We start from the raw sequence: 23,125 nt of genomic DNA, 5'->3' as shown, positions 1-23,125 counted from the left end.
GGCTGCTGTAAGATGGGAGGTGGACAAGGTTTTGCCAGTGAAAGGACCTGCGTGAGGCTACTTTGGGGAGGTTCCGTAGTAAAAAGTCTTGACTTTCTCTTTTGGACCGTTCAAGTGGCAGTGCTGATGGCTTCATTCAGACACACTAACTCTTGGAGGCTGAGCAAGGCAGTAGGGGTGAGGAAATTCACAGTAACAGATTCCGAAAAACTCCCAGGAGGCCAGCTAGTCCTGGTGGTAAAGTGTCCCTCCTCTGAGGAGTGTGTGGGTGCAGGAAGCTGAGCTCACCTGAGTGAACAGGGGGCAGCTGTGAGACTCTAATGGGGAATCTCATGGACCATCCACAGGTACAAAACATAGACTCACAGGCCTCACCCCATGTGGGGATGAGGAAGCCGGGAGCCAAGATTGGCCTCTCCATTGCTGTCTCTCTGGGTTGGAGGTTGTTCCCCCGGGTGACTCTTTGGGTCTCTGTCCCACATTGTCTTTCTCTCTGCATCTCCCTGCACTTCTGCTTCCCCCTTTGCTTACCAGCTTCTGCCCTTCATGGACAGTTACTCCCCCCAGGAACTTGGGCTCATGGTTGGTAACTTTTGTTCTCCTCTTGCCACTATGTTATGGTTTAAATCCAGAGCCCCCTGATGACCACTGCCCATTTTTCTTAGATTTTTGAGAGAAAGACTGGATAGTTTGGCAGAGCCAGTGGGTGCTGTGGCAGGCAGTGGGTGCATGGGTAGGGCTGGAAAGCGGAAGGGAAGTTGGACAGGGGGAGAGAAGGACTGGACATTGATGTCCGAGCTTTATCCACTGTGGGTAAAGGGGCTCTGGATGAGGGCAGTCTCCAGGCTGGGTGAGGGTGCTGACCATGCACCCCAAACCTGTTCTCTTCACAGACCATTCATTTAGTAACTCTAAAAACATGGCATTTCCCCTTTGAGTCATTGACTCCACAGAGCTCATCTAGACCCTAAGTGGTCTGTGAACAGGTTGAGATGCTGAGACTGGCTGAAGGCTTTGCATGGAAGTCCCTCACATGCTAGCTACAAAAAAACCTCATTGACCATGTCAGATGTTACTATAGCAATCACAGGTGCAGAGCTGGAAACAAGAATGTCTGTAAAATAGCAGACAGTTAGCCAGCATTCTATAGATGAAATTATTTAATGCTAGATTTTTCTTATGTCTGAATTTTTGGCATATAATCAACAACAGATACTTACTGAATGTGAATGCATCTTATATGTGACATCTCTGTCCTCTCTCTGGCTCTCTGGCAATACGAAAAGGAGGCTCCTGAAAGCTTCTATTTATATCTGTGTTCAAGATTATAATGAGAAGTATTATTTTAGTTCATCAGTTTGCACTAAGTTTAACCATTTATGCACATACTATCTTGTTCCAAGCCTTGCTTGCCAGCATACACACACACACACACACACACACACACACACACACACACACACACACACATAGATTAAGGGGCAAAAGAGGAGACAAAGGGGAAAAGCTAGCTGTTATCTAAATATGTAGGAAACTGCTGCTTAAAACGAAGTAGCTGTAACTGAATAATACTTAGCTACCATTCAACTGTGTAAAACCCTGTTATCAGGCATTCACGGTTTCCTTCATGTGTTTCTTTTGAAATATTATAATCAGAGGAAACTGTAAAATAAAGTAACACAGCAAAGGTTTGCATCTAAAAGTGACACCATAATAGGTTGTCTCTGCTTAGCCCCAGGAATTCTGGTAAAAATTTTTGTTAGTTAACCATGAGAATGGCTTGTAATTATCTCTTGTCATCAGTGGCAGTTGTAACTAATTAGAGACTTAGCAATCTAGGAGAGTCTTTGATGTGGCGGTGATCTGGAGCCTCATCTTGGGAGGTTTATATTTGATCAGCAAACATCCATTCTAGATAGTGCTACTGGATATGGTAAACAGTTAATTTTCAGAGGCTTTTTAAGCTTCTCTCAAATCATATCCTGCTTATAATGGTTTTCCAAAAAAGGAATGCTTCAAGCTTAACATCTGTTTCTATGTAGCTCGTTCTCTTTCCAAAACCATACTTCCACAAACACTACTTTCAGCCGCTTGCTTCATATCCTAAGTGTTAGGTGTCGCTATTTTGACCTTGTCACAGAGTAAAGGCTGAATTGTTTGAGCTGTTACGCTCGCTCATGTACGCACATGAAGATTCAGACCTCCTATTTTTCTCACTGTCTTTTTGTAAACCCTTCTTCTTCTCTTGCTCATGAGCACTGTAACCTTCTCTAAGTGCCCGAATTCCATTTCTCTCTCTTGTACACACTCTCTGTTGCTTTGTTGTCATGTTTTTCCCAACATGAAGCAGGTTGGAGCCTTTGAACATGAGACTCCTGGAAGAGCAGTGATGAGGAAGTACTTCTAGAACGGGAAGACTTCAGCAGCACAGCCGAGAACTCCGGTTATGTAGGTAGCTGTGTCAGCTGTGAGAGGAGGGTTGTAGTGTTGCATTTCTTCTTTAGCTAGAGAATTGGATTAGTTAGCCAGCTGGGAAATACCCAAGGGAGAGACACTGAATAGTAAGAACATGAATCATGGATCTAACAATGAGCTGAGTGGGTCTTCAGTTCCACTCATTTTGTTTCAAAGATGACTACAGTTGACCATTGTACAACGTGGGTTTGAATTGTGGGTTCAACCATGATGGAAAACAGTATTTTTGATCAGTGATTGGGAATCTCTAGATGCAGAAGGTCTAATGTAGGCATCATTCTACACCATTGTATATAAGGAATTCACCTATCTGTGGGCTTTGGTAACCACAGGGTTCTTGGAAACAGCCCCCCAGTAGATACCAAAGAATGACTGGGGACTCAAAGTCATACTTAGGTTTTTGACTGTGCAGGGGTTGGCACCCCAAACCCTGTGTTGTTCATGGGTCAACTATATCTCTGTGAGTTCTTAACAAAGTGCAAAGAGCCTAGGCTAGAGTTTAGCAGACATACTGACATGTACCAGCTGTGGGGACTCAGGGCTTTAGTTAGCTCCCCTAGGACACAGCGTCCTTGTCTGTCTATGAAGAGAGTGGACGACTGGCTTTCCGGTTTACTCATTCCTGGTGGCTGCCACCCCTACTCTTCCCTGCTCTAAGCTTTCTTCCAAAGAGCAGAGGGACAGAGGCACAGAGGCACAGAGAACATTCCATGAATGTTTGTTGAATAAATGAATGAATTATAAAAGTGAGGGGTGGAAGTGATAACTAGGATTTTTTTTTTTTTTCATTTTCTATGGTGACAGTGTACAGACTACACTGGTAAAGATATTTTAACTTGGTAAAAATATAATGTACCCTATTTAAGAGAAAATAGGAAAATAGAGAAATAATCTGCCTTACCTGTTGGCTTTATGCAAGAGAACGTGGATTGTAGCTTGCACTTCCTGCTTTGTTTTCATAAACTAAATATTGGTTTGTTCTACATCATCATTATGGAAACGGGTGTAGCTTCTTCCTTAGAGACCAGCTGGCACCGGAGGGGCAGAGTCTTGTTATGACAGTCAGCTATATCATTGCTTCCTGTGATTGTGAAGGCCTATAGGTTACGATTTAGACAAAGTACAGATCTAAAATAATCACCAGGTTGAGACAAACAGTTCTTCTCCTTCTTTCCTTTGTGCCCCTCACCCTCTTCCTTGGATGATGTGAGGAAAAGTTTCAGAATTATGTACTCTGAATTGTTTAACTGAGTTAACAATAGTGACAATAACTAAAAACAAGAGTTTATTATGTTAGACACTTTGCTGAACAATTTAAATGTATTATCTCATTAATCCTCTCAACAGACTTCAAAAGGAAGGAATTATTACCATCCCCTTAATATAAATGAGGAATCAAATGCAGGAGGCATGCAGTTAGGAAGTCATGTGTTGGCATTTGAACCCACACAGTCTGACCAGCACCCAGGGCAGATGCCCACACTCTCCGGCAATGTTGCCACACTGCTCTCTGCTGGTGCCGTGAGGAGCCTGAGGCCACCCACGGTCTCATAGCCCTGTGCAGGTGTCATAGCCTTGGCCATTCTGTTGACCCTGAGGGTTGGCTGCATGCTCACTGGTTCTCTCCACCCCCAGACTGACCGCAGGCACAGTCTTCTCATTCCACTCTTATCTGTCTCGACCCTTTCTCCCTAAAGCTTGGGGATTTATCAGAAGGTGATTAGTAACCTGTGGTAAATGCAGGTACAGCCACTCAGATGGGGAGGCCCACATCTTGAAGGAGGGAGGAAAGGCACTTGCCCTGACCTTCACCTGGGTTTTACCTGAAGTGAACTCAAGTCCAGGGATCTCCACTGCCCTCGGCCCTCAGTCTGATGTGGCCCCCGCTGGGGTCAGTTTCTCCGCAGGCTCAGGAGGCCCCTCCATCGTGATGGTACACAGATGGTGTTTTATATAGAGGATTTACATAGTGTCATATATTGACTATACCAAGGCATGCTGAAGGATCAAATTGCAGGCTCGGGGCCCATTTAGAGCATGTTCTGTACACATAGGTATCTGACCCATCACAGAAACATGTCAGACATCAAACATGGGGCTGGTGAACATGAGTCACTCTAAAGAGATGCCTTTATACCTCTGCCCACCTAGAGGAAGGGAGCTTCTCCTCTGAGGAGTGCGAGGTTCTTTAGGTGACACACACCACCTTTGTGCTTGGACTGTGCATCTGGCTAAGACTGGCTGGCCCATTTGGAAGGGAGTGACTTGTGGAGGAATGACTGCAGTAAAGTGCTGCAGCCTACCCTGGTCCCGGAGTGATGCCAGAGTTTGTAGGCAGTGGCAGTGCCAGCTTCTGCTAGGCTGGCAGACCTGCACTTGGAAGAAGTCACTGGGCCTGGGACCACTTTAGTGGGGCCTCCCACCCTCCACCCAGACCTCACAGGGAAGCACAGCTGACTAGGCTTTGGGGGCTGCCCACAAGGACCACACTCAGGATTCTGTTCCTGGAGGAGGGAGGGCATCTATCCCATGACCATCGGCAGTCAGGAATATAACTAGATGGTAATAAGTTGGTGTGGCAATGAAAGATCTTGGAGTCCCCTGAGAAAGGTAATCCTGGAGCATGTGAACCCGTACTTAAAGGTTTTCAAATATTGCCATTCTAAGTAGGCTTTTACTTTGAGAAGAAAGGCAGTATTGTGGTTGAAAATGAGTCATGTGAACTAACCAAGCTTCCTAAATTTTTTCAATAGCTTTTATATAATCAGTGCCTAGGTTCACCTGTTTTTCTTTGAAATTGTTGTTTTTCATATGTTTATGTTTCAGATATTTTTCCAAACAATTTTTATCATTTGTTTTGTTGGCATCATGTCTCTTTTCTGTGATAAAGCACGAAGCTGTTAGCAAGTGTAACTTCTGTCTCATCTCTGTCCTGTTCTCCCAGGAATTCTGTATAAAGACCCTGCTTGTCTCATTGAACTTTTCAACACAATTTATTTGGGCTATCGCATTCCGCTTTGCTTTCCTTATCTTTTTCCCACCCTGTATTAATGTGTTCAGCATGTTTTTGTAAAATGTGCCATTGTTAACATTTTTAAAATGTAAATTATTAGTCTTATTTTTTAGGAAGAAAATATTCATTTCATCTTATTTCCTCAAAGGTATTAGAAAATATGTTCTTGGCTTTGAAGCCATCTGAGGTAGCTGGTAATAGATATCACATATCAAAGCCAGTACATATCTACTCTTGATAACTTGTCCGAAGGAGAAATTTACCAGAACTATCACCTGTGGGGCCCACTTGTGTCTGTAAAAGCGAGGCTCATACTAGGTTCAAAATAGATGATTATTAAATATTGGGTTGACCAAAAAGTTTGTTTAGTTTTTTCCATACAATTGCTCTAGTAGTGCTTAGTTATCTTTAACTTCATTCAAAACAATTTTGTTAGATTGTATTGTGACAGCTGTCATATCAGCATGCATTTTTAAAAAAGAAAAACGTCAAAATTGGTGAATTTTTGTGTAACCATTTTGGTATTGAAGATGGAAGAAAATACTCAACATTTTTGGCATATTATGCTTTATTATTTCAAGAAAGGTAAAAATACAACTGAAATGCAAAAAAAGATTTGTGCAGTGTATGGAGAAGGTGCTGTGACTGATCAAGCATGTCAGAAGTGGTCTGCAAAGTTTCTTGGTACTATTGACATTTTGGCCAAATAATTCTTTGCTGTGGGGCTGTCTTATGCATTGGAAGATATTGAGCAGCACCTCAGCCTCTACCCACTAGAAGCCAATAGTAGGAGATAGCCAACATACTCAAAATATCCAAATCCATAGTTATTGGTAAAAATGAAAAATGTGTCTTTTATTTTATAGAAAAAAATGAAACAGACTTTTTGCCCAACCCAATAATTGCTTTATAGTTTTCTATGTCAATGTAGACTATTTTTAAAATAAATTCTTTAAAAATTTCCAGATGACCTGTGTTTTCCTTAAATTGGGATTTAGGTGCATTGTTCAAATAGAAAAAGTTTAACCTAGAATGCTTAGCCTTTTTCATTAGTTATGGTTGGCAGTTTTGACAAAGTGATAATGTAACATTTTGGGGAGGGGTAGAAAACTGACCACATTACTTGTGTAGGTAGTTTCAGTCTGTTTATATTCTTGTCCTATTTATGTCTTTTTTTTTTCCTTCTGATTTTGCTCATGGTACATAGAGACAGGTAGCACCCTGGGATTTCAGCCACCTTTGGCATTTAGGTACACCATGTATTTACCAAGAAAACAGATTATCCATTGAGAAAATGAGCAGAAGCCACATGTGTGGTTTCTTCCACAAAGTCATGCACTGCAGGAAAATGTTTGTAAGACTGTGAGGAGTAAGTATGGTGCTTCTTAAAGCTATGTGGTATACAAAGCCCACTCACCATGAGCTGAAGAACAGAGGTAGCAAGAAAGTAGTCTCTGATGCAGGGCATCAACCACACACTACCTAATGATTTATTTAGACCTCTCTTAATTGTATCTGTGATAATTGAAACTTCTTGTTAAGTTCTAATTTTTGTCTTACCCTTGGACTTTGCATAAAACCTAAGACCCTATATCCAGTAAGTGCTGAGGACTTTTAAATGGGTCCTCTTCTACAGTGTTTCTCAGGCTGTGGCTGGGAGTCACAGAGGATTTTATAAGAGAAGGGACTGTGGCTTCCAGAGCTCTGGACTGTGATTTGCCAGCTCACCTGGGTGGGTGGGAGGGAGGGAGATGTGCAAGTCCCCCTCGTGAAGCAATGACTAATCCTTATGGAACCCGGCCCACTAAGTGCTCTGCTAAGCATTCAAAGCCCAAATGTTCAAAACCTGATTTTGATGACAACAAAAGTAACAAAGAAATTGACCTTCAACCAGGCCTAGTGTTAAGACAGCTTGCACCATGATTAAGTAGTAAATGCAGAAACCATTAGGATGCTCAGTGGCAGATGCTTTACCTCAAGTTGATTTTAAGTACAATATTTTCTGCTTTTTCAATGCATAATTCAGTTTTGCTTTAAGTGGCTGCTTAACAAATTATCAGGTGTGGGGGGTGGAGGCAGGATTTGAAGAAGTAATTTCAAAATAATAATAATAATAATAATAATAGATTTTTGCTATTCATTTACCATCTGGGCTCCAGTAGAACAGCAGCCTTCTGCCTATGTGCTGGGAATGGTCCTGTTCCAGCCCAGTCCCAGCAGCTGCTTCATTCCCAGGCTTTATATGCTGTGATTGCACAGAACTGGTGGCCCAGGAGCCTCTCCCTGTCCCCTGTCATCTCCACTCTACTTTCCTATCAGTTGAAAAGCAGACTGTGTTGTAGAAATTATTTGAAGCCACAAATGACATGTAGACACATGAAAAAAATTAACCTTACTAGTGATTAAAGAAATGTAAATTAAAACCATTGAGAAGTTATTTTCACTCATCTAATAAGAAAAAACAAGATTGTAATAACCAGAGATGTGAAAGGTTCAGCAAGATACCTCTCCTCTATACGACCCCATATGGAATGGCTGATCTAAGGTCAGATTTAACAATGTGAGTAACATAATGCTCCTGATCTACTAATTCCTTTTCTAAGAATTTATTCTAAATAATAATCTAAGACAGTGGTTCTCAACCTTCCTAATGCCGCGACCCTTTAATACTACAGTTCCTCATGTTGTGGTGATCCCCAACCAAAAAATTATTTTTGTTGCTACTTCATAACTGTAATTTTGCTACCGTTATGAATCGTAATGTAAATATCTCATATGCAGGATGTATTTTCATTGTTACAAATTGAACATAATTAAAGCATAGTGATTAATCACAAAAACAATATGTAATTATATATGTGTTTTCCGATGGTTTTAGGCAACCCCTGTGAAAGGGTCGTTCAACCCCCAAAGGGGCCGCGACCCACAGGTTGAGAACCGCTGATCTAAGACATAGTTAGTGTTTGTGAACAGTGATGTTTCTCAAAGTGTTTTAGAATGTAATGTACACAGATGCCCAATAATGGTTAAGTAGATCATGTACATATGATAGAATACTAAATCCATTTGAGGAATTTTTTATTACATTGGAAGAAGTAAAACAGAGTGGCTAATTGAATGCACTTTATGGCCCCACTTCTTGGGTTTGAATTCTTTCCCTACCACTATTTAAAAGCTGTGTGACTTGAGAGGGTTGTTTAACCTCTCTGTGCCTCAGTTTCCTTATTTAGAAAATAGACAAATAATGGTGGTTGTAAAGTGAATGACAAAATTCATTTGGCATGCTTTGCATAGTGCTTGACACAGCATAGGTACCCAATAATGTTAGTGTTAAACAAGTTACATTTTGTGCCTCAATTTCCTCCTTTTTAAAATAGGAATGAGAGTAGTCTTACCCAAGGAGTGCTGGTAAAGCTTAAGTGAATTTATGTCTAGAACACACTTAGTATGGATCTAGTACACGGTAACAGCTACGTGCCTCCTGTTGGTACTACAGATGGTAGGAAATTTTCATGTAAAACAGGCACCTAGTAGAATACTAAGGCTATTTGAAAATCCACATCCTTGCACACATACAGACTAGAAGGTGTCAAAGTCACTGTCTCTGAAAAATGATGTTTGGTTTTTTACTTTCCTACATTTTTCCAGTTTTTCTGCAATGAATACATATTACTTTTATAATTTAAAAAGCAAACAACAGTTTTAGAGTTAACTTTTTTTTGCTTGGCCCATAGTTAATCAAAATAATTGAGTGCCCCAAGCTTCCTTTCAGTTAATGGTTTTTCTGTGTTAAAAGTCCTAATCTCTGGTGATTTGTAAGCAGTTGCTTAATATTTTTGTACACTGTAACAGTGTTATTGAGATTTTTTCTTCAGCTGCATATGAACAGTGATTTTAAACTTTGGATGCATACTGGACTCATTTGAGGAGCTATTGAAATATACTGGTGTTGGGATCCCCCCTAGCCTGATTGGATCCAAATATAAGGCAATTGGCCCCAGGCATTAGAATTTTTTAATTTATTTTTTATTGTTTACGCTATTACAGTTGTCTCCCTTCCCCCTTTTGCCCACCTCCACCCAGCTCCTGGGTCACCCACAGGCCATCACCACACTGTTGTGCGTGTCCATGGGTCATGCATATATGTTCTTTGACTAATTTCCTTCATCCTCTTTCATCCCATCCCTCTCTCCCCCCATCCCGTACTGGAATTTTCCAAAGGCTCAAAGGAGATTCTAATGTGCAGCTAGGTGGTGAACAGCAGCTTGGAACTGGCTGGCACTTGAACTGTGCTCTGCGCCATTTCCTGCCTGGCAGAGAGCTCTGCGCATGAACAGAGCCCCTCTTCCTCTGGTCAGACTCAGAGTCAGCCTTAGAAGCACTTCCCACATTGTCTGAAGGGGAAGATTCCCCTAGGGCACTTGTTAAAATGCAACTACACCCCTAACCTGTACCTGAAGCTGACTTCCAGGGGAGAGACTTGGTAATGTATCTCTAATGAGCCCACTGATGATTCTCACCATGAGGGAAGTGTGGGAACTCCGCTGGGGCTGCTCTGTCTCAGCTACACACTGGGAATTCCTGGAGAGCTTGGAAAGATGCTGGTGCCTGGTCCCCCTCCTGCCTCCCCAGTTCTAACGTGATGGAGCTGGGATACTGCCTGAACATCGGGAGCTATGCAGTCCCTCCGGATACTAATGCACAGTCATGGTTGACAACCACGGGCAGTCATGGTTTCCAGAGTGGGGTGCTGGGACCAGCAGCATCAGCTTCATTTGGGGACCTGTTAGAAATGCTCATTATGCTCCGCATATGAGGGCGATCATGCAGTGTTTGTCTTTCTCTGACTAACTTCACTTAGCATTATGCCCTCAAGGTTCATTTATGTTGTTGCAAATGGCAAGATTTTATTTATTTATTTTTTGGCTGAGTAGTATATCATTGTTTTTATAAGTCACAGATACAGAGAACAGATCTGTAGTTGCCAGAAGGGAAGAGTGTTGGCAGTGGGCCAAAGGTGGGAAGGGGATCACTTTTATGATGATGGACAGTAATTAGACTTTTGGGGATGATCACTTTGTAGTGTATACAGATATCAAATTATAATGTTATATACCTGAAACTTAGATAATAATTAAAAATGTGCATTATGGAGCCCCACCAGGCCTGCTGAACCAGAAACTGGGTATTGGACCCAGAAGTCTGTGCCTTAGGGAACCCTCTTGTGATTCCAGCACATGTTGGAGTTTAAGAACCATTGCTATAGGATGGGACTTGCTCCTTGAGAACTCAGTGAGTGGTTTGGACTGAGCTGAGAAGAAACTCCCAGTGGCCCAAGACCACGCTTGAGAATCATTGCTCTCGGGTTCACCCTTGTCCCAGTGGGCATTCAAAGTTATAAGGGCCTTGACATCTCTCAAGTATAACCAGTGTCCTGATGTCTGTGGGCAGCCTGTTGCTGCCACTCCTGGGCCCTTGGATGGCAAAGCACATGATTGCCTTCCAGCCATAATTAGTGGGATGTGTTTTCTTTAAAGTCGACAAGTACTCTGGTTAGGAATCTAGTTTTTCAAAGTATCGGCCCACGTATGACTTGGAGCACCAGTCACAGAAGCAGCGTGTGCTTCCTCCCTTGGTTTAACTTGTGCCTCTTTGTTTTGCAGGTTTTATCATCCATCCATGCCAGCGTGGTCCTCACAGCACCAGAGTGGTCACAACCACGCCTATTGGAGAAGAGGACAGGAGGCCAGTGGCTTGTTGGGTTCCAGGGACCGAGAAGACCTGGAGGTCAGAGGAATGGCCCAAGCTCACAGTCTGCCTGTCCACATGAGGGAGGGTCCATGGGAAGTTGGAGGAAGGACAGAGAAAGTGACGAAGAAGGCAGTTTGGGAAGAAGAGCTGAGAGTGGTGGGTCCTGCCAAATGGCAGAACGTAAGCATGGAAACCTGGAACCAGCCAAGGAAGTTAGGAAGGCAGATGTCTGATGGTGATGGGAAGAAACTGTTTCAAGAGCTGTACCCATTCATGCAAGGAGAATATGTGTTGAATTCCCAAAGCAAAAGAAAATCCCGGTCGTTGCCGCGAGTTCTCTCCCCCAAGAGCCTGAGTTGCATGGAAATTCCATTAAGCCATGGGCATTTACCAGGTGTCCCTAAAATGCCATCTTACCCTCCCAATTGTGCACCAAACTTGGAATCCACAGGGAACCCCGAGAAGGGTGGCTCCTCGGCCCCTGTACCATGGCCGAGGTTCGGGAGACCCCTGAAGCCTCCATCCTATGACTCCCACCAACACTCCAGGGGAGGACTGGAAAACAGTGACTGTCTGGAAAGCCAGCAGACAGACCCAAGTGTTTCCTACTTGACCAGAACTAATAACTCCCGGCAGGAGCTGGGGCTGCCTGACGCTGGTCTGGAGCCACCCATGTATGTGCCTCCGCCATCGTACAGGTCGCCACCCCAGCACATCACAAACCCCTACCTGGAGGATGCGGCATCCGGGCGTGTGTGTGATGGTCGCCGTCACGCGACCGAGGAGGCTGCTGCCAGCTGTCAGCTTCCTTCTGGTTCCCTTGGGACTGGGAACGAGGACGGTGTGAGCCCACGCTCTCCTCAGAGGTTCCCGCAACAGCCCCATCCCATCACTGCTTGCGATGGCTCTGTTCTCTATATTCCCTTTGATGATCCACGGATACGACATATTAAACTGGCCCGACCCCAGGGTTTCTGTGAAAAAACAAAGGTGGATGAAAAATTGCTCAACTCTGGTCAGGTCGCTGTCCCTGAGCCAGGTCGTGGAAATATGCACCCTGGTGGTGCTGTTTTGCACCCACAGAGCATCATGCCCCCATCGGGGAGGGAGAGAGACCCTGCCCTTGCCAGTCCTGGCCCCCGGTGGCTGTGGGGCCAGCTACCCAGGGATGGAGAAAATGGTGGCCTTCCTGACGAAAGAGACCACTGTGTCACGAGAGGACAGTGGCCTGACATGAGAGGCAGCCAACATGGACAAGCAGAAAGCCAAGTCTCCTCCCCAAACCCACAGGGCGAGAGTACCTGCGAAACCCGAACCAAGCTCAAAAAGTTTGAAGCTGGGATTCAGACCAAGAAAAGTTCAAAGAAAAAAATGAACGAGACGATATTTTGTTTGGTTTCCATCCCAGTGAAATCAGAATCACATCTGCCAGATACAGATACGAACAACAATGACTTAAAACAGAGTACTGATAAAAAGCATGGGCCTGATAAGAGCATGGCTCTGCAAGAACAGAGTCTGCTGAGCATGTCTTCCACTGACCTGGAGCTGCAGGCTCTCACAGGAAGCATGGCCAGGAGAGCAGAGTTCCCAAAGCAAGGTCTGGGGGAACCAGAAGAAGACAGACAAACAGATGAGCTCAGATTCATTCACCCCACGAAACACAGAGAACTCCAGTATTCTGGCTCCTGGCCAGGGCACCAGTACAGAGATCAGCAAACACAAACCACTTTCACAGAAGAATCCAAAAACCCACAGCTGCTCCCTGCTGAAAAGTCAGAAGGGTTATCTCATGCAGTGCCGACTCCAAAATTTCCAGACCCTACTGCCTCCAAAGCTCAGGTGCATGCGGCATTAACTTCCAGTGACCAGTACCAGAGGCCAAATGTTCATCACCTAAAAGGTCAACTGTCCCTCAACCCTTCTAGCTACAGTGCTTTTTCAAGGACTTCCTTATTCACAGACCAGGCCCCTGTGCCAAAAGTGGGCCAGGGTCAGTCGTGCATAGATGGCCATGGTGATGGAGCCAGCCCTGTGTCCAGAGGCGAGGTGGTAAAGGGGGCAACCACAGGTCCTTGTAATAGTCAGCAGCTGTTTGGTCAGTTTCTTTTAAAGCCAGTTAGTCGTCGTCCCTGGGATTTGATAAGTCAGTTAGAAAGTTTTAATAAGGAGCTTCAGGAAGAGGAAGAGAGCAGTCATAGCAGCAGTGGCAGTGAGGACAGTGAGACTGAATGGCAGCCAAAAGGCCATGCTGACTGCACAGCCAAGAACTTGGACTTCGGTGAAGACAGCCAGGAAAGGAGGGCGGAGGAGCCACCAAGGAGGCTGGTGCTTGAGGAGCCTGGGTTTGGGTCAGGAAGAGTGAAGAGTAAGTCTGAGAGTTGGAGTGAGGAGCAGAAGCCTGCCACCTGTCACCAGCGTGCTTGTCCTCAATACCTGGGCCCCTGGCAGGTGGAAGACAGCAGAGGTGAAGCATTGCTGTCTGCACAGGGCAGCTTGATTACACAGAACAGAAACCAGGAGGTTGTGAAAAGAATGAAGGAGCTAGCAGTCAGCCCGGGTCCTGTGAAAAGAATGATGTCTTCTAGGCCAAGTGACACAGTGTCCTCATCTGATCCAGCTGAACTGAGAGAGCCCCAGGAAAGGCAGGAACTCCCCAGTGTTTTAAGGTCTGTGGAGCTGAGCAAAGCAACTCCTCCGAAGCCTGGTGGTGGGGAACAGAGGGGCACAGTGGTCCCTCTCTCTCTTGCCGACAAACCTCGAGGACTCTCGGCCCCAGACTTGAGGTCTGTAGGGCTGACCCCAGCACAAGAGCAGAGTGCCAGTGAGTTAGATTGGTCTTCAGGTGAAGCGAGTGCAATAGAAATCCCCCCAAATGAGTCCCTTCAAGCGAGGGCTGCAAGGATCCTGGGCATCGAGGTGGCCATGGAGTCCCTGCTGCCAGGTGCCAGGGCAACAGGTCATAACCAGCACCTGGAGCGTGACGGCAGTGCCCACAGGTCGATGTCCCCTCAGGAGGAGTCAGTGTCCAGCTCAGCACAGCCAGATGACCCCACAGAATCCACAGATGCCTTTTATGGCAGGAGGAAGTGTGGCTGGACCAAAAGCCCTCTCTTTGTAGGGGAAAGAGACAGTGTCCAGTGGGCTCCCTGGACTTCTGAGCATTCAGATATGGATGGAACCACCCCCAGCCAGGCCCCTGACCCCGAATCTCAGCCTAGTGCCCCAGAGTCCAAGCCCTTCAATGACAAGGACACGGGGGCAAAACCGCCCTTCAGGTCCACCCTGTTCCACTTTATAGAAAGGACTTCAAGTGTGGCAGGCTCAGAAAAGAGGCTCAGAAGCACTTCCAAAGTGATTGAAAGTTTACAAGAGAAACTGGCTTCCCCCACGAGGAGAGCTGACTCTGACCGCTTGATGAGGATGAAAGAGGTGAGCTCCATGTCTCGGATGCGGCTCCTGAGCTCCCGGAGCGCTGACTCCATGGAGTATGCTGAGGGGCCGGAGGTGGAGAGCGGCCCAGGGGCTCAGCAAGGAGGCCTGGTGTCTCTGACCACTGGGGACCTGGCCTGGAAGGTGGGAAATGCACTCTCTGTCTCCAAGGGCGCCCGCTCCCTGGAAGAAAGCAGGCATCTGGCAGCGGGAAGGGAGCAGAACTTGTATCAGGACTTCTGGTGCCCAGGTGAGGAGTCCGGCAAGCGGCGGGGGTCAAGCGGCAGGGGTTCAGTGTTAATTTGGTGTCCTTGGGCATAAAAAATAGCAGGTTGATATATAATGAAAATTTGAATATTCAGAAAAGATTGAATTAATCCTGTGACTTATTATACCAAAAGATTTTTCATTTTACAAAGAATTATCCAGAAGCTTTTCTTTAAAATCAAGATCTTGGAGTATATTTTAAATGATTATGTCTTTATCGAAGTTATTTGCATAGATTACTAAATAAAAGTATCCATACAAACAACTTTTGGGGCCCCTTACTGGGATGAGATGAATCAGTAAAGTATTCTAACTTTGGTGCAGACACCTTGGTGCCTCTTGTAAGGACACCATAGCGTTTTGTGCTCTGTACTCTCTCCCAGATATTGGCATTCACCCAGCCAACCCTCATTGCTCTTTATTAACCTAAGACATACAGGTTGATTTAAATAAACTACTTGCCCTATGATGCTGTGACTCACATTTCACCTTCCAAATTCCTTTGCTCCCCCCCCCCGCCCAATTTTATGTTTCCACTACCACACCGTTTATGAAACTTTAGTAGACAAAAAATAAGTTTTCCTGTCCTCAGCACCTCACCCCTAAAAAGTTTACTCATCAACTCTGTTTCTTAAAAGCCCCTAAGTTCTGATTTTGAAATCCCCGGTGAGATGGTTTAGGCAACAGCATCTTGCAGGCCTTTGGGCCTCTCCATCCTTTCACCTTAGGGTGTCTTGAGAGCCTTCTCTGTTTCCTGAAGCCACCAGGCAGGTTCCTGATGACAGTAACTGTGATTGTCCTCAAGCACAGTTTCATCGTCCCAGCGGCCAGGAGAACTCCTGGCATCTTTGTTTCAGATGCTTTGTCAGGGGCTGGAGATTAGTAATTACATATCCAAAAATGATCAGAAGAAGAGTTGAGGTAGCTATCAAAAGGTCTGCGTCATAAACCACAGGCTGGAAGGGACCTTAAGTCATTAATTCAGACCCTCTCACAGTGAGGGACAGCCCGCCCTGGGAGAGTGTTCCAGCACCGCACCGCAGACCCAGCCTGGCCTCGGAGCCAGGCCCTTCTGGCTGCCTGTGCTGCCCCAGCAGGTGGGTCCTCGCCCTGCTCCTCTGTTTTCTATTTTGAAATCCAAGGATGGATTTATTTGTTTATTTACTTTTCCATAAGGACAGACATCATCTAAACATCTCCATTTTTAGAGTTCAGAATGGCAATATTTTTTCTGGCTTCCTCTTCCTTGCTTTGAAATAGGTTTGATCTCTGTGGTAATTCTTAATTGATTTGTTTATTTATTTATTTATTTTACCCATTTCCTTCACCTCCCATCCCCTTTGGCAACTGTCAGCTTGTTCTCTGTGTCTGTGGGACTGTTTCTATTTTGTTTTCTTTATTCATGTTTGTTTTTTTAGATTCCACATATAACTGAAAACATACGTTATTTGTCTTTCACTATCTGACTTATTTCAATTAGCATAACACCCTCTAGGTCCATCCATGCTGTGACAGTGGCAAGATTTCATTCTTGTTTATTGCTGAATAATATCTCATTATATATATATATGTACCACATCTTTTTTTATCCACTTGTCTCTACTGATGGACACTTGGCTATTGTAAATAATGCTGCAGTTAACATAGAGTTGCATATACCTTTTTGAATCAGTGTTTTTGTTTTCTTTGAATAAATACTCAGACGTAGAATTGCTAGATCATATAGCAGCTTTAATTTTAATTTTTTGAAGAACTTTCATACTGTTTTCCATAGTGCCTGCCCCAGCCTGCATTCCCACCAACAGTGCACTAGGGTTCCCTTTTCTCTACATCCTCATCAATACTTCCTGTTTGTCAGTTTTTTAATGACAATCATTCTGACCAGTGTGAGGTGATATTTCATTGTGGTTTTAATTTGAATTTCTCTGGTGGTAAGTGATACTGAGCTCTTTTCATATGTCTGTTGGCCATCTGTATGTCCTCTTTGGAGAAGTGTCTATTCAGGTCCTCTGCTCATTATTTAATTAGATTGTTTAAAAAAAATTTTTTTTTTTGGTGTTAAGTTATATGAGTTTCTTTGTATTTTGCATATTAGCCCCTTATCAAATGTATCATTGGCGAATATCTTCTCCCATTTGGTAGGTTGCCTTTTCCTCTTGTTGATGGTTTTCTTTGCTACACAAAACCTTTTTAGGTTAATGTAGTCTAATATGTTTACTTTTTCTTTTGTTTCCCTTACTTGCCGTAGGAGATATACCAGAAAAAATATTACTAAGAGAAACGTTAGAGAGTTTACTGCCTGTTTTCTTTAGTTTTACGGTTTCAAGTCTTACGTTTAAGTCTTTAAATCATTTTGAGTTTATTTTTGCATGCGGTGTAAGAAAGTGATCCAATTTTATTTTTGCATGTTCCTGCCCAGTGTTTCCAACATCACTTATGGAAGAGACTGTCCTTACCCCATTGTATATCGTTGCCTCCTTTGTCGCAGATTAATTGAACATATCAGTGAGGATGAAATCCAAGAATTTAAAAGTAGATGGAAAAGATCACTTGTTTCCGCTACAAGAATCCAGAAATTTTTGTTAAAAAAGTCTACTTGGCACTTCTTAAATTTTCCCAGAAATGCAGTATGATTCTTAGGTCTGTTAGCCAATGTTGCTCTGTTCCTTATGTGGAATACTACATTATTGAAATAACTGACTTTTCAGGGCCCTCTTGGATCACTTCATTTGACAAATTGGGTTTCTGCTGAGGATGAGAATACAAAGAACATGGAAAAAGTGTTTCACGTTCTGTTTTTTGAGCTATGGTAATTTATTAGTCTTCGGCATGATTCCTCCTCTCCTACTCCCCCCAAAATATGCTCCCTCACTTTTTTTTTGCTCCCTCACTTTTAAGTGCTAGTTAAAAAGATATTGTAGGCTTTTAAAGTGAGTTTTTTTTATCTATAAAATCAGGATGATGTTATTAATTCTATCTCATCCTGAGAATTATAAGAACTTTAAAATAAGATAAGACATATCCTATTAAAATAAAGCACTAATTTGTAAAGATTTGTGTGTCCCAGTCCATGGCCACATATTTCAGGCAGTATTTTATTTTATTTTATTTTATTTTTTAAGTATATTTTATTGATTATGTTGTTACAGTAATCCCAATTTCTTTTCCCTTTGCTCGCCTCTACCCAGTACCCCCCTTCCCTCCAGCAGTCCCACCCCCCCTTAGTTCATGTCCATGGGTCATGCATGTAAGTTCTTTGGCTTCACCCTTTCCTATACTATTCTTAACTTCCCCCTGTCTATTTTGTACCAACCAATTATGCTTCTTAATCCCTGCGCCATTTCCCCATTTCTCCCCCTTCCCCCTCCCAGTTGATAACCCTGCAAATGATCCCCATCCCTATGATTCTGATACTATTCTGATTTGCTTAGTTGGATTTTGTTCTTATTTTTAGATTCAGTTGTTGATAGTTGTGAGTTTGTTGTCATTTTAGTGTTCATCGTTTTGATCTTCTTTTTCTTAAGTAAGTCCCTTTTACATTTCATATAATAATGGCTTGGTGATGATGAACTCTTTTAGCTTTACCTTGTCTGGGAAGCACTTTCTCTGCCCTTTCATTCTAAATGATATCTTTGCTGGATAGAGTAGTCTTGGTTGTAGGTCCTTGCTTTTCATCACATTGAATACTTCTTGCCAGTCCCTTCTTGCCTACAAAGTTTCTTATGAGAAATCATCTGACAATCTTATAGACACCCCTTTGTAGGTAACTCTCTGCTTTTCTCTTGTTGCTTTTAAGATTCTTTCTTTATCTTTCACCTTTGGTGTTTTAATTATGATGTGTCTTGGTGTGGTCCTCTTTGGGTCTAGCTTCTTTGGGACTCTCTGTGCTTCCTGAACTTGTATGTTTATTTCCTTCACCAAATTTGGGAAGTTTTCCTCCATTATTTTTTCCCATAAGTTTTCAATTTCTTGCTCTTCCTCTTCTCCTTCTGGCACTCCCATGATTTAGATGTTGGCACATTTAAAGTTGTCCCAGAGGTTCCTGAGCCTCTCCTCATTTTTTTCAATTCTTGTTTCCTCATTCTGTACTGGTTGACTGATTTTTTCTCCCTTATGTTCCAAATCATCGATTTGAAGCCCAGTTTTCTTCTCTTTGCCATTGGTTTTGTGTGGATTTTCCTTCGTTTCATTTAGCATAGCCTTAGCTTCTTCCCTTATGTGTTTGCCATACTCAAGCATATCTGTCAGTCCTGTGAGCATCTTTATCACCAGTGTTTTGAACTCTTCATCTGTTAGGTTGGCTATCTTCTCATCACTTAGTTCTCCCACTGGAACCTTGATCTGTTCCCTTTTTTGGGCCATACTCCTCTGTCTCCTCATGTTGCCAGGTTCCTGTGTTTGTTTGCCTCTGTGTCTTAGGTAGAGCTGTTGCACCTGTTAAGTTGTAAGTTGTGGAGCCTTAGGTATTCGTCGATACAGGGCGACCCATTTCACCACTTTTTGGTGCTGTTGGGGAGGGGGTCCAAGAGGGAACAATGCCAGCAGCTCAGCACTCGCGCCTCTTCCAGGTACCTCTGCCACCTTCGTATGGGACTGGCACCTCTCTAGCTATTGCCCTGGCCGTTGTTCCCAGAGTGGGTGGGTCTGCAGACATTCTAGGACCATGGGGGCCCTTTAAACAAGCGGACTCTACTGAGAGACTGGCAATTTCTGCCTCCGCCCCACCCCCCACTGGTTTGCTCAGTCAGAAGCAATGAGGCTTTATTGTCCCCGGCGCTGGGACCATGAGCTGCGTGGCCTGGTCTGGCACTGGGAACGCTCCCCAGGTGTCCCTCCAACTTTTTAAAACGTGCGACTGTGTTTCCCGCCGGCCTGCCCTGCTGCTGCTGCCGCTGCTGCCACTGCCGCTGCCACCACACTGCATCCTCTCTGCCCTGGCTCTGCTCCTCCTACCTGTCTAGATGAGTATTTCTTCTTTATATTTTTGTTTGTTGGACTTCCATGCAGCTCGATTTTCTGGAACTTCTGGTTGTCTCTAGTTCTGAGGTAATTGTGTTCCTTCTTAGTTGTGGAGGGAGACGCAGCGTGTCTGTCTATGCCTCCATCTTGGCCGGAAGTCCCCAGGCAGTATTTTGTAACATAAAATTTCTAGTTGACTGAAGCATTCCCTCAATTTTTAGCTTGATCATTTGGCATATGAACGGGATGGGATAGGTATCTGAAAACACCTTGATAATGCCAATTTTAATTTTAGCCATTAAAAACACCATATCTGTGACCTTATTTTTTAAAATCATAGTTACGAACAAATAGAAATATTATTTTTCTTCTTGTCTTCTGATGCATTTGTTAATAGACAGTAAAATGACCAAAAAATCTGAAAGCAGAGAGCTACTTATGATGGTGACAGCTACCTCAAGCATTCCTAAGTAATTGCATAGCAGGACACACCTAGATGAAGCTCCATCAGCCTTTCATGTGATGGCCCCAGGCTGCACTATTCCAATTAATTCTTTAAAGAGGTCCTAAGACTGCAGGAGTAGAACTTTTGACATATGTTAAAGTTTCTCCTCCTTATTGCTTTACAAATTAGGATAAATCCTTGTTGCTTTGTTGCTGATAAACTTTTGGACTTCATTTTCCTTTTGCCATATTTTTAAACACAAGAATCCTCACTCCAGCCCCTCCTCTACCACCCCCAATATGTCAGATGCACTTCACTGTTCCAGAATGCACAGCCCACATACATTTAGGTTTTGTTATAGAATTCAGACCAAGAATACTCCAAGTTTATTTGTAAATGATGCCCCCCCCACCCCCCGGCACACACACACACACACATGCCCTTGCAGAGCTTGATTATCTGTGTTGTGTTGTGGTACTTAGCTTCCTAAAGTGTTTTTATTCTGCCTGGTGATGGGCCCTTCAGCTAACATCTTTCAAGGGACTTTTTGGGCTCTGGCTAAGAAATCAGTGGCTCAAAACTAATTCATGGAATGGAAGCCCATCTCCACTGGTTCAGAACCTTCTGGTTCCATCAACTTCCATATACTCTTTTAATGCAATGCGGCAGGAGAATGAGGAGAGACTCTGCCTCAGGGCTCAGTGGACAAATCTGGGGAGGTTTCACGATGCCACGTGAAAGAAGGCTAGACGTCAGCATGTCTTTAAGGAGGTGTTCTTATACAAAAAATCCACTGTGGCAGACTTCTCTTCACCTGAACTATTGCCCACAGGAGCCAGGATTCCAAATCCTCGGTGGCCTGAATCTGGGCTCACCAGGGGAGCAGTCCGTCACATGTGGCTGCTGAGCACTTGAAATGTGGCTCATCCAAATCAAGATGAGTGTAAAGCGCACTGTGGAGTTCAGAGCGTACAGAAATAATCAAAAACGTTTCAATTTTTATGTTGATTACCTGTTGAAATGCTATTTTGGATTTATTTGGTGAAATAAAATACATCGTTAAAATTAATTTCACCTGTTTCCTTTTAGTTGCTTTAGCACGGCTACTAGAAAATGTAAAATAATGTTATGTAGCCCATTTTTAATGGACCTAGGCCCTCCATGATCTGAGGAAGGAGCCCATGTTCTACAGAATTCTTTTCCTGTTCTCTGCCTCTGGGCCTTTAGCTTCAACAGTGGGGTACAGCTGTGTTCGTTGGAGGTGTCCCCATGAACCTGGCCCTGAGTGGGCCAGTCAGTGGCCAGTGTCTGTGCAATTTGAGGCTTAATTACTGCTCTAGGTCTCCCCAACCTCTCACAGCTGCAGTGTACCCTTTCTAGAGTCATCCATTAGGGACCTCGTTCCCAGTGGGCAGTCCCTCTCAGAATCAGCTCACCGTGAGGCTGATTGAGCACAGAAGTGTGGTGCTCAGCCAACAAGATCCTCTGCTGCCCCACTGGGTGGTGTTCTGTGAGAGACATCAGCAGGCACCAACTCTCGTGAACTCCACTGGCTTTAGCCTGATGGGCACTTGGTCCGTGAATCACATCTGGGCCCAGTTTGGGATTTTTCAGTGTGGGCTACAGAATGATCTGTGGGTGGCCCAGACTCGGGCATTCCTGTGTGGGGGGAAGCCCAGAGGACTGTGCTAACAGGCCCATGTCCAGCCCTGGTCCAGCCTGCTGGCTGGAGGCATTCATAGACAGAGGCCCAGCAGTCAGGATTTTAGGGTCCTCAGGCTTCCCAGTGACAGCACTGGATCACAAAGATGCATGTTGCAAAGCCAACTTTCATTAGAGTTATAATTTACAAAAAATAAATAAATAAATAAATACTCCTTAGCACCAGTCAAGCACACCTCTGCTGCTTAACAGGCATCGTGTTTAATGCTAATTATGTTTCACTATGAACAATAGGCAGAAACCATCAAAATATTAAGAGCAACTCACATTTTTTTTCATCTCTGATTAGATAAAGATCATACATGTCCCTTTAAAACAGCTTATTGACGATAGCTTTCTCAGTGAAAACAAGATTGTTGAAATGGATTTTGCTTCCTAAATATATTTATTTTTGCTCTGAGACTTAAACTGGAAACAGACCAGTTGAATTTCCCACTAATTTTCTTTTTCTTTGTTTTTTTTTACAGATTCATATGACCCTAGCAGAGTGGAGCGGGTGTGATGAGCCAGCAGTGATGTGCAGGCCCGCTGTGTTTGCTGATTGCCCTGTGGCTTTGTCCGTCAGGCAGCCTGCCCGTGTATCTGCTGGAAACTGCTGGCTCTCGGTGCATTGTGACGTCCACTACCACTGCTAGCAGGGGACTCATCATGCCTACAGAATTGCTTTGTGGAAACAAAAGAGTAGTCTGTTGAAACCATCTCTTTTTATAACATGAAGAGTTAATACCGATTTAGAAGAGTCACACAGACTCTCCTGAAGGATGGATTTAGCCAAGCTGGAAAACAGTTTGGTGTTAATCTGGTTCTGTGACAATTTGAACATGGACGATAGAGTGAATGATTTTGAAAGGACTGTGAATGTCATGCATGCCCCGTCATGTCCCCAGGGCCTGCAGCCCATGCTCATGTTAGAGAGTTTGGGACATAGGCTGTTACCCAGTGTTTCTGCACTTTGAGTTTAGGGGAAATGTGAATGAGTATGTCTGATCCATTTCTACTCAATTTGGCCTTCTGCTGCTGGAAGTAACTTAACTTATAAGAAACTTGCCATCAGAGACTAA

The 23,125-nt window shown here is 43.9% G+C and overlaps 1 protein-coding gene across 2 annotated transcripts in view; it reads left to right on the top strand.

The window, feature by feature from the left end:
- The window catches only part of JCAD (junctional cadherin 5 associated), a 43,791-nt gene extending 21,189 nt beyond the window's left edge, over positions 1–22,602 (top strand). For both annotated transcript variants that reach the window (XM_090266674.1, XM_090266673.1), the window contains 2 exons: positions 11,152–14,921; positions 22,532–22,602. In XM_090266674.1, the coding sequence (XP_090122800.1) occupies positions 11,168–14,921; positions 22,532–22,566 (3,789 nt within the window). In that variant the 5' untranslated portion in view covers positions 11,152–11,167 and the 3' untranslated portion in view covers positions 22,567–22,602. The remainder of the gene's footprint in view (positions 1–11,151; positions 14,922–22,531) is intronic.
- The last annotated feature ends 523 nt before the right edge of the window (positions 22,603–23,125 follow it).

Source organism: Furipterus horrens, unplaced genomic scaffold, assembly GCF_987537825.1.
Source record: "Furipterus horrens unplaced genomic scaffold, mFurHor1.1.pri manual_scaffold_2, whole genome shotgun sequence".
NCBI classification, from domain to species: Eukaryota; Metazoa; Chordata; class Mammalia; order Chiroptera; family Furipteridae; genus Furipterus; species Furipterus horrens.
Note: the sequence above shows the minus strand (reverse complement) of the source record. Positions and strands in the feature narration are given on the sequence as shown.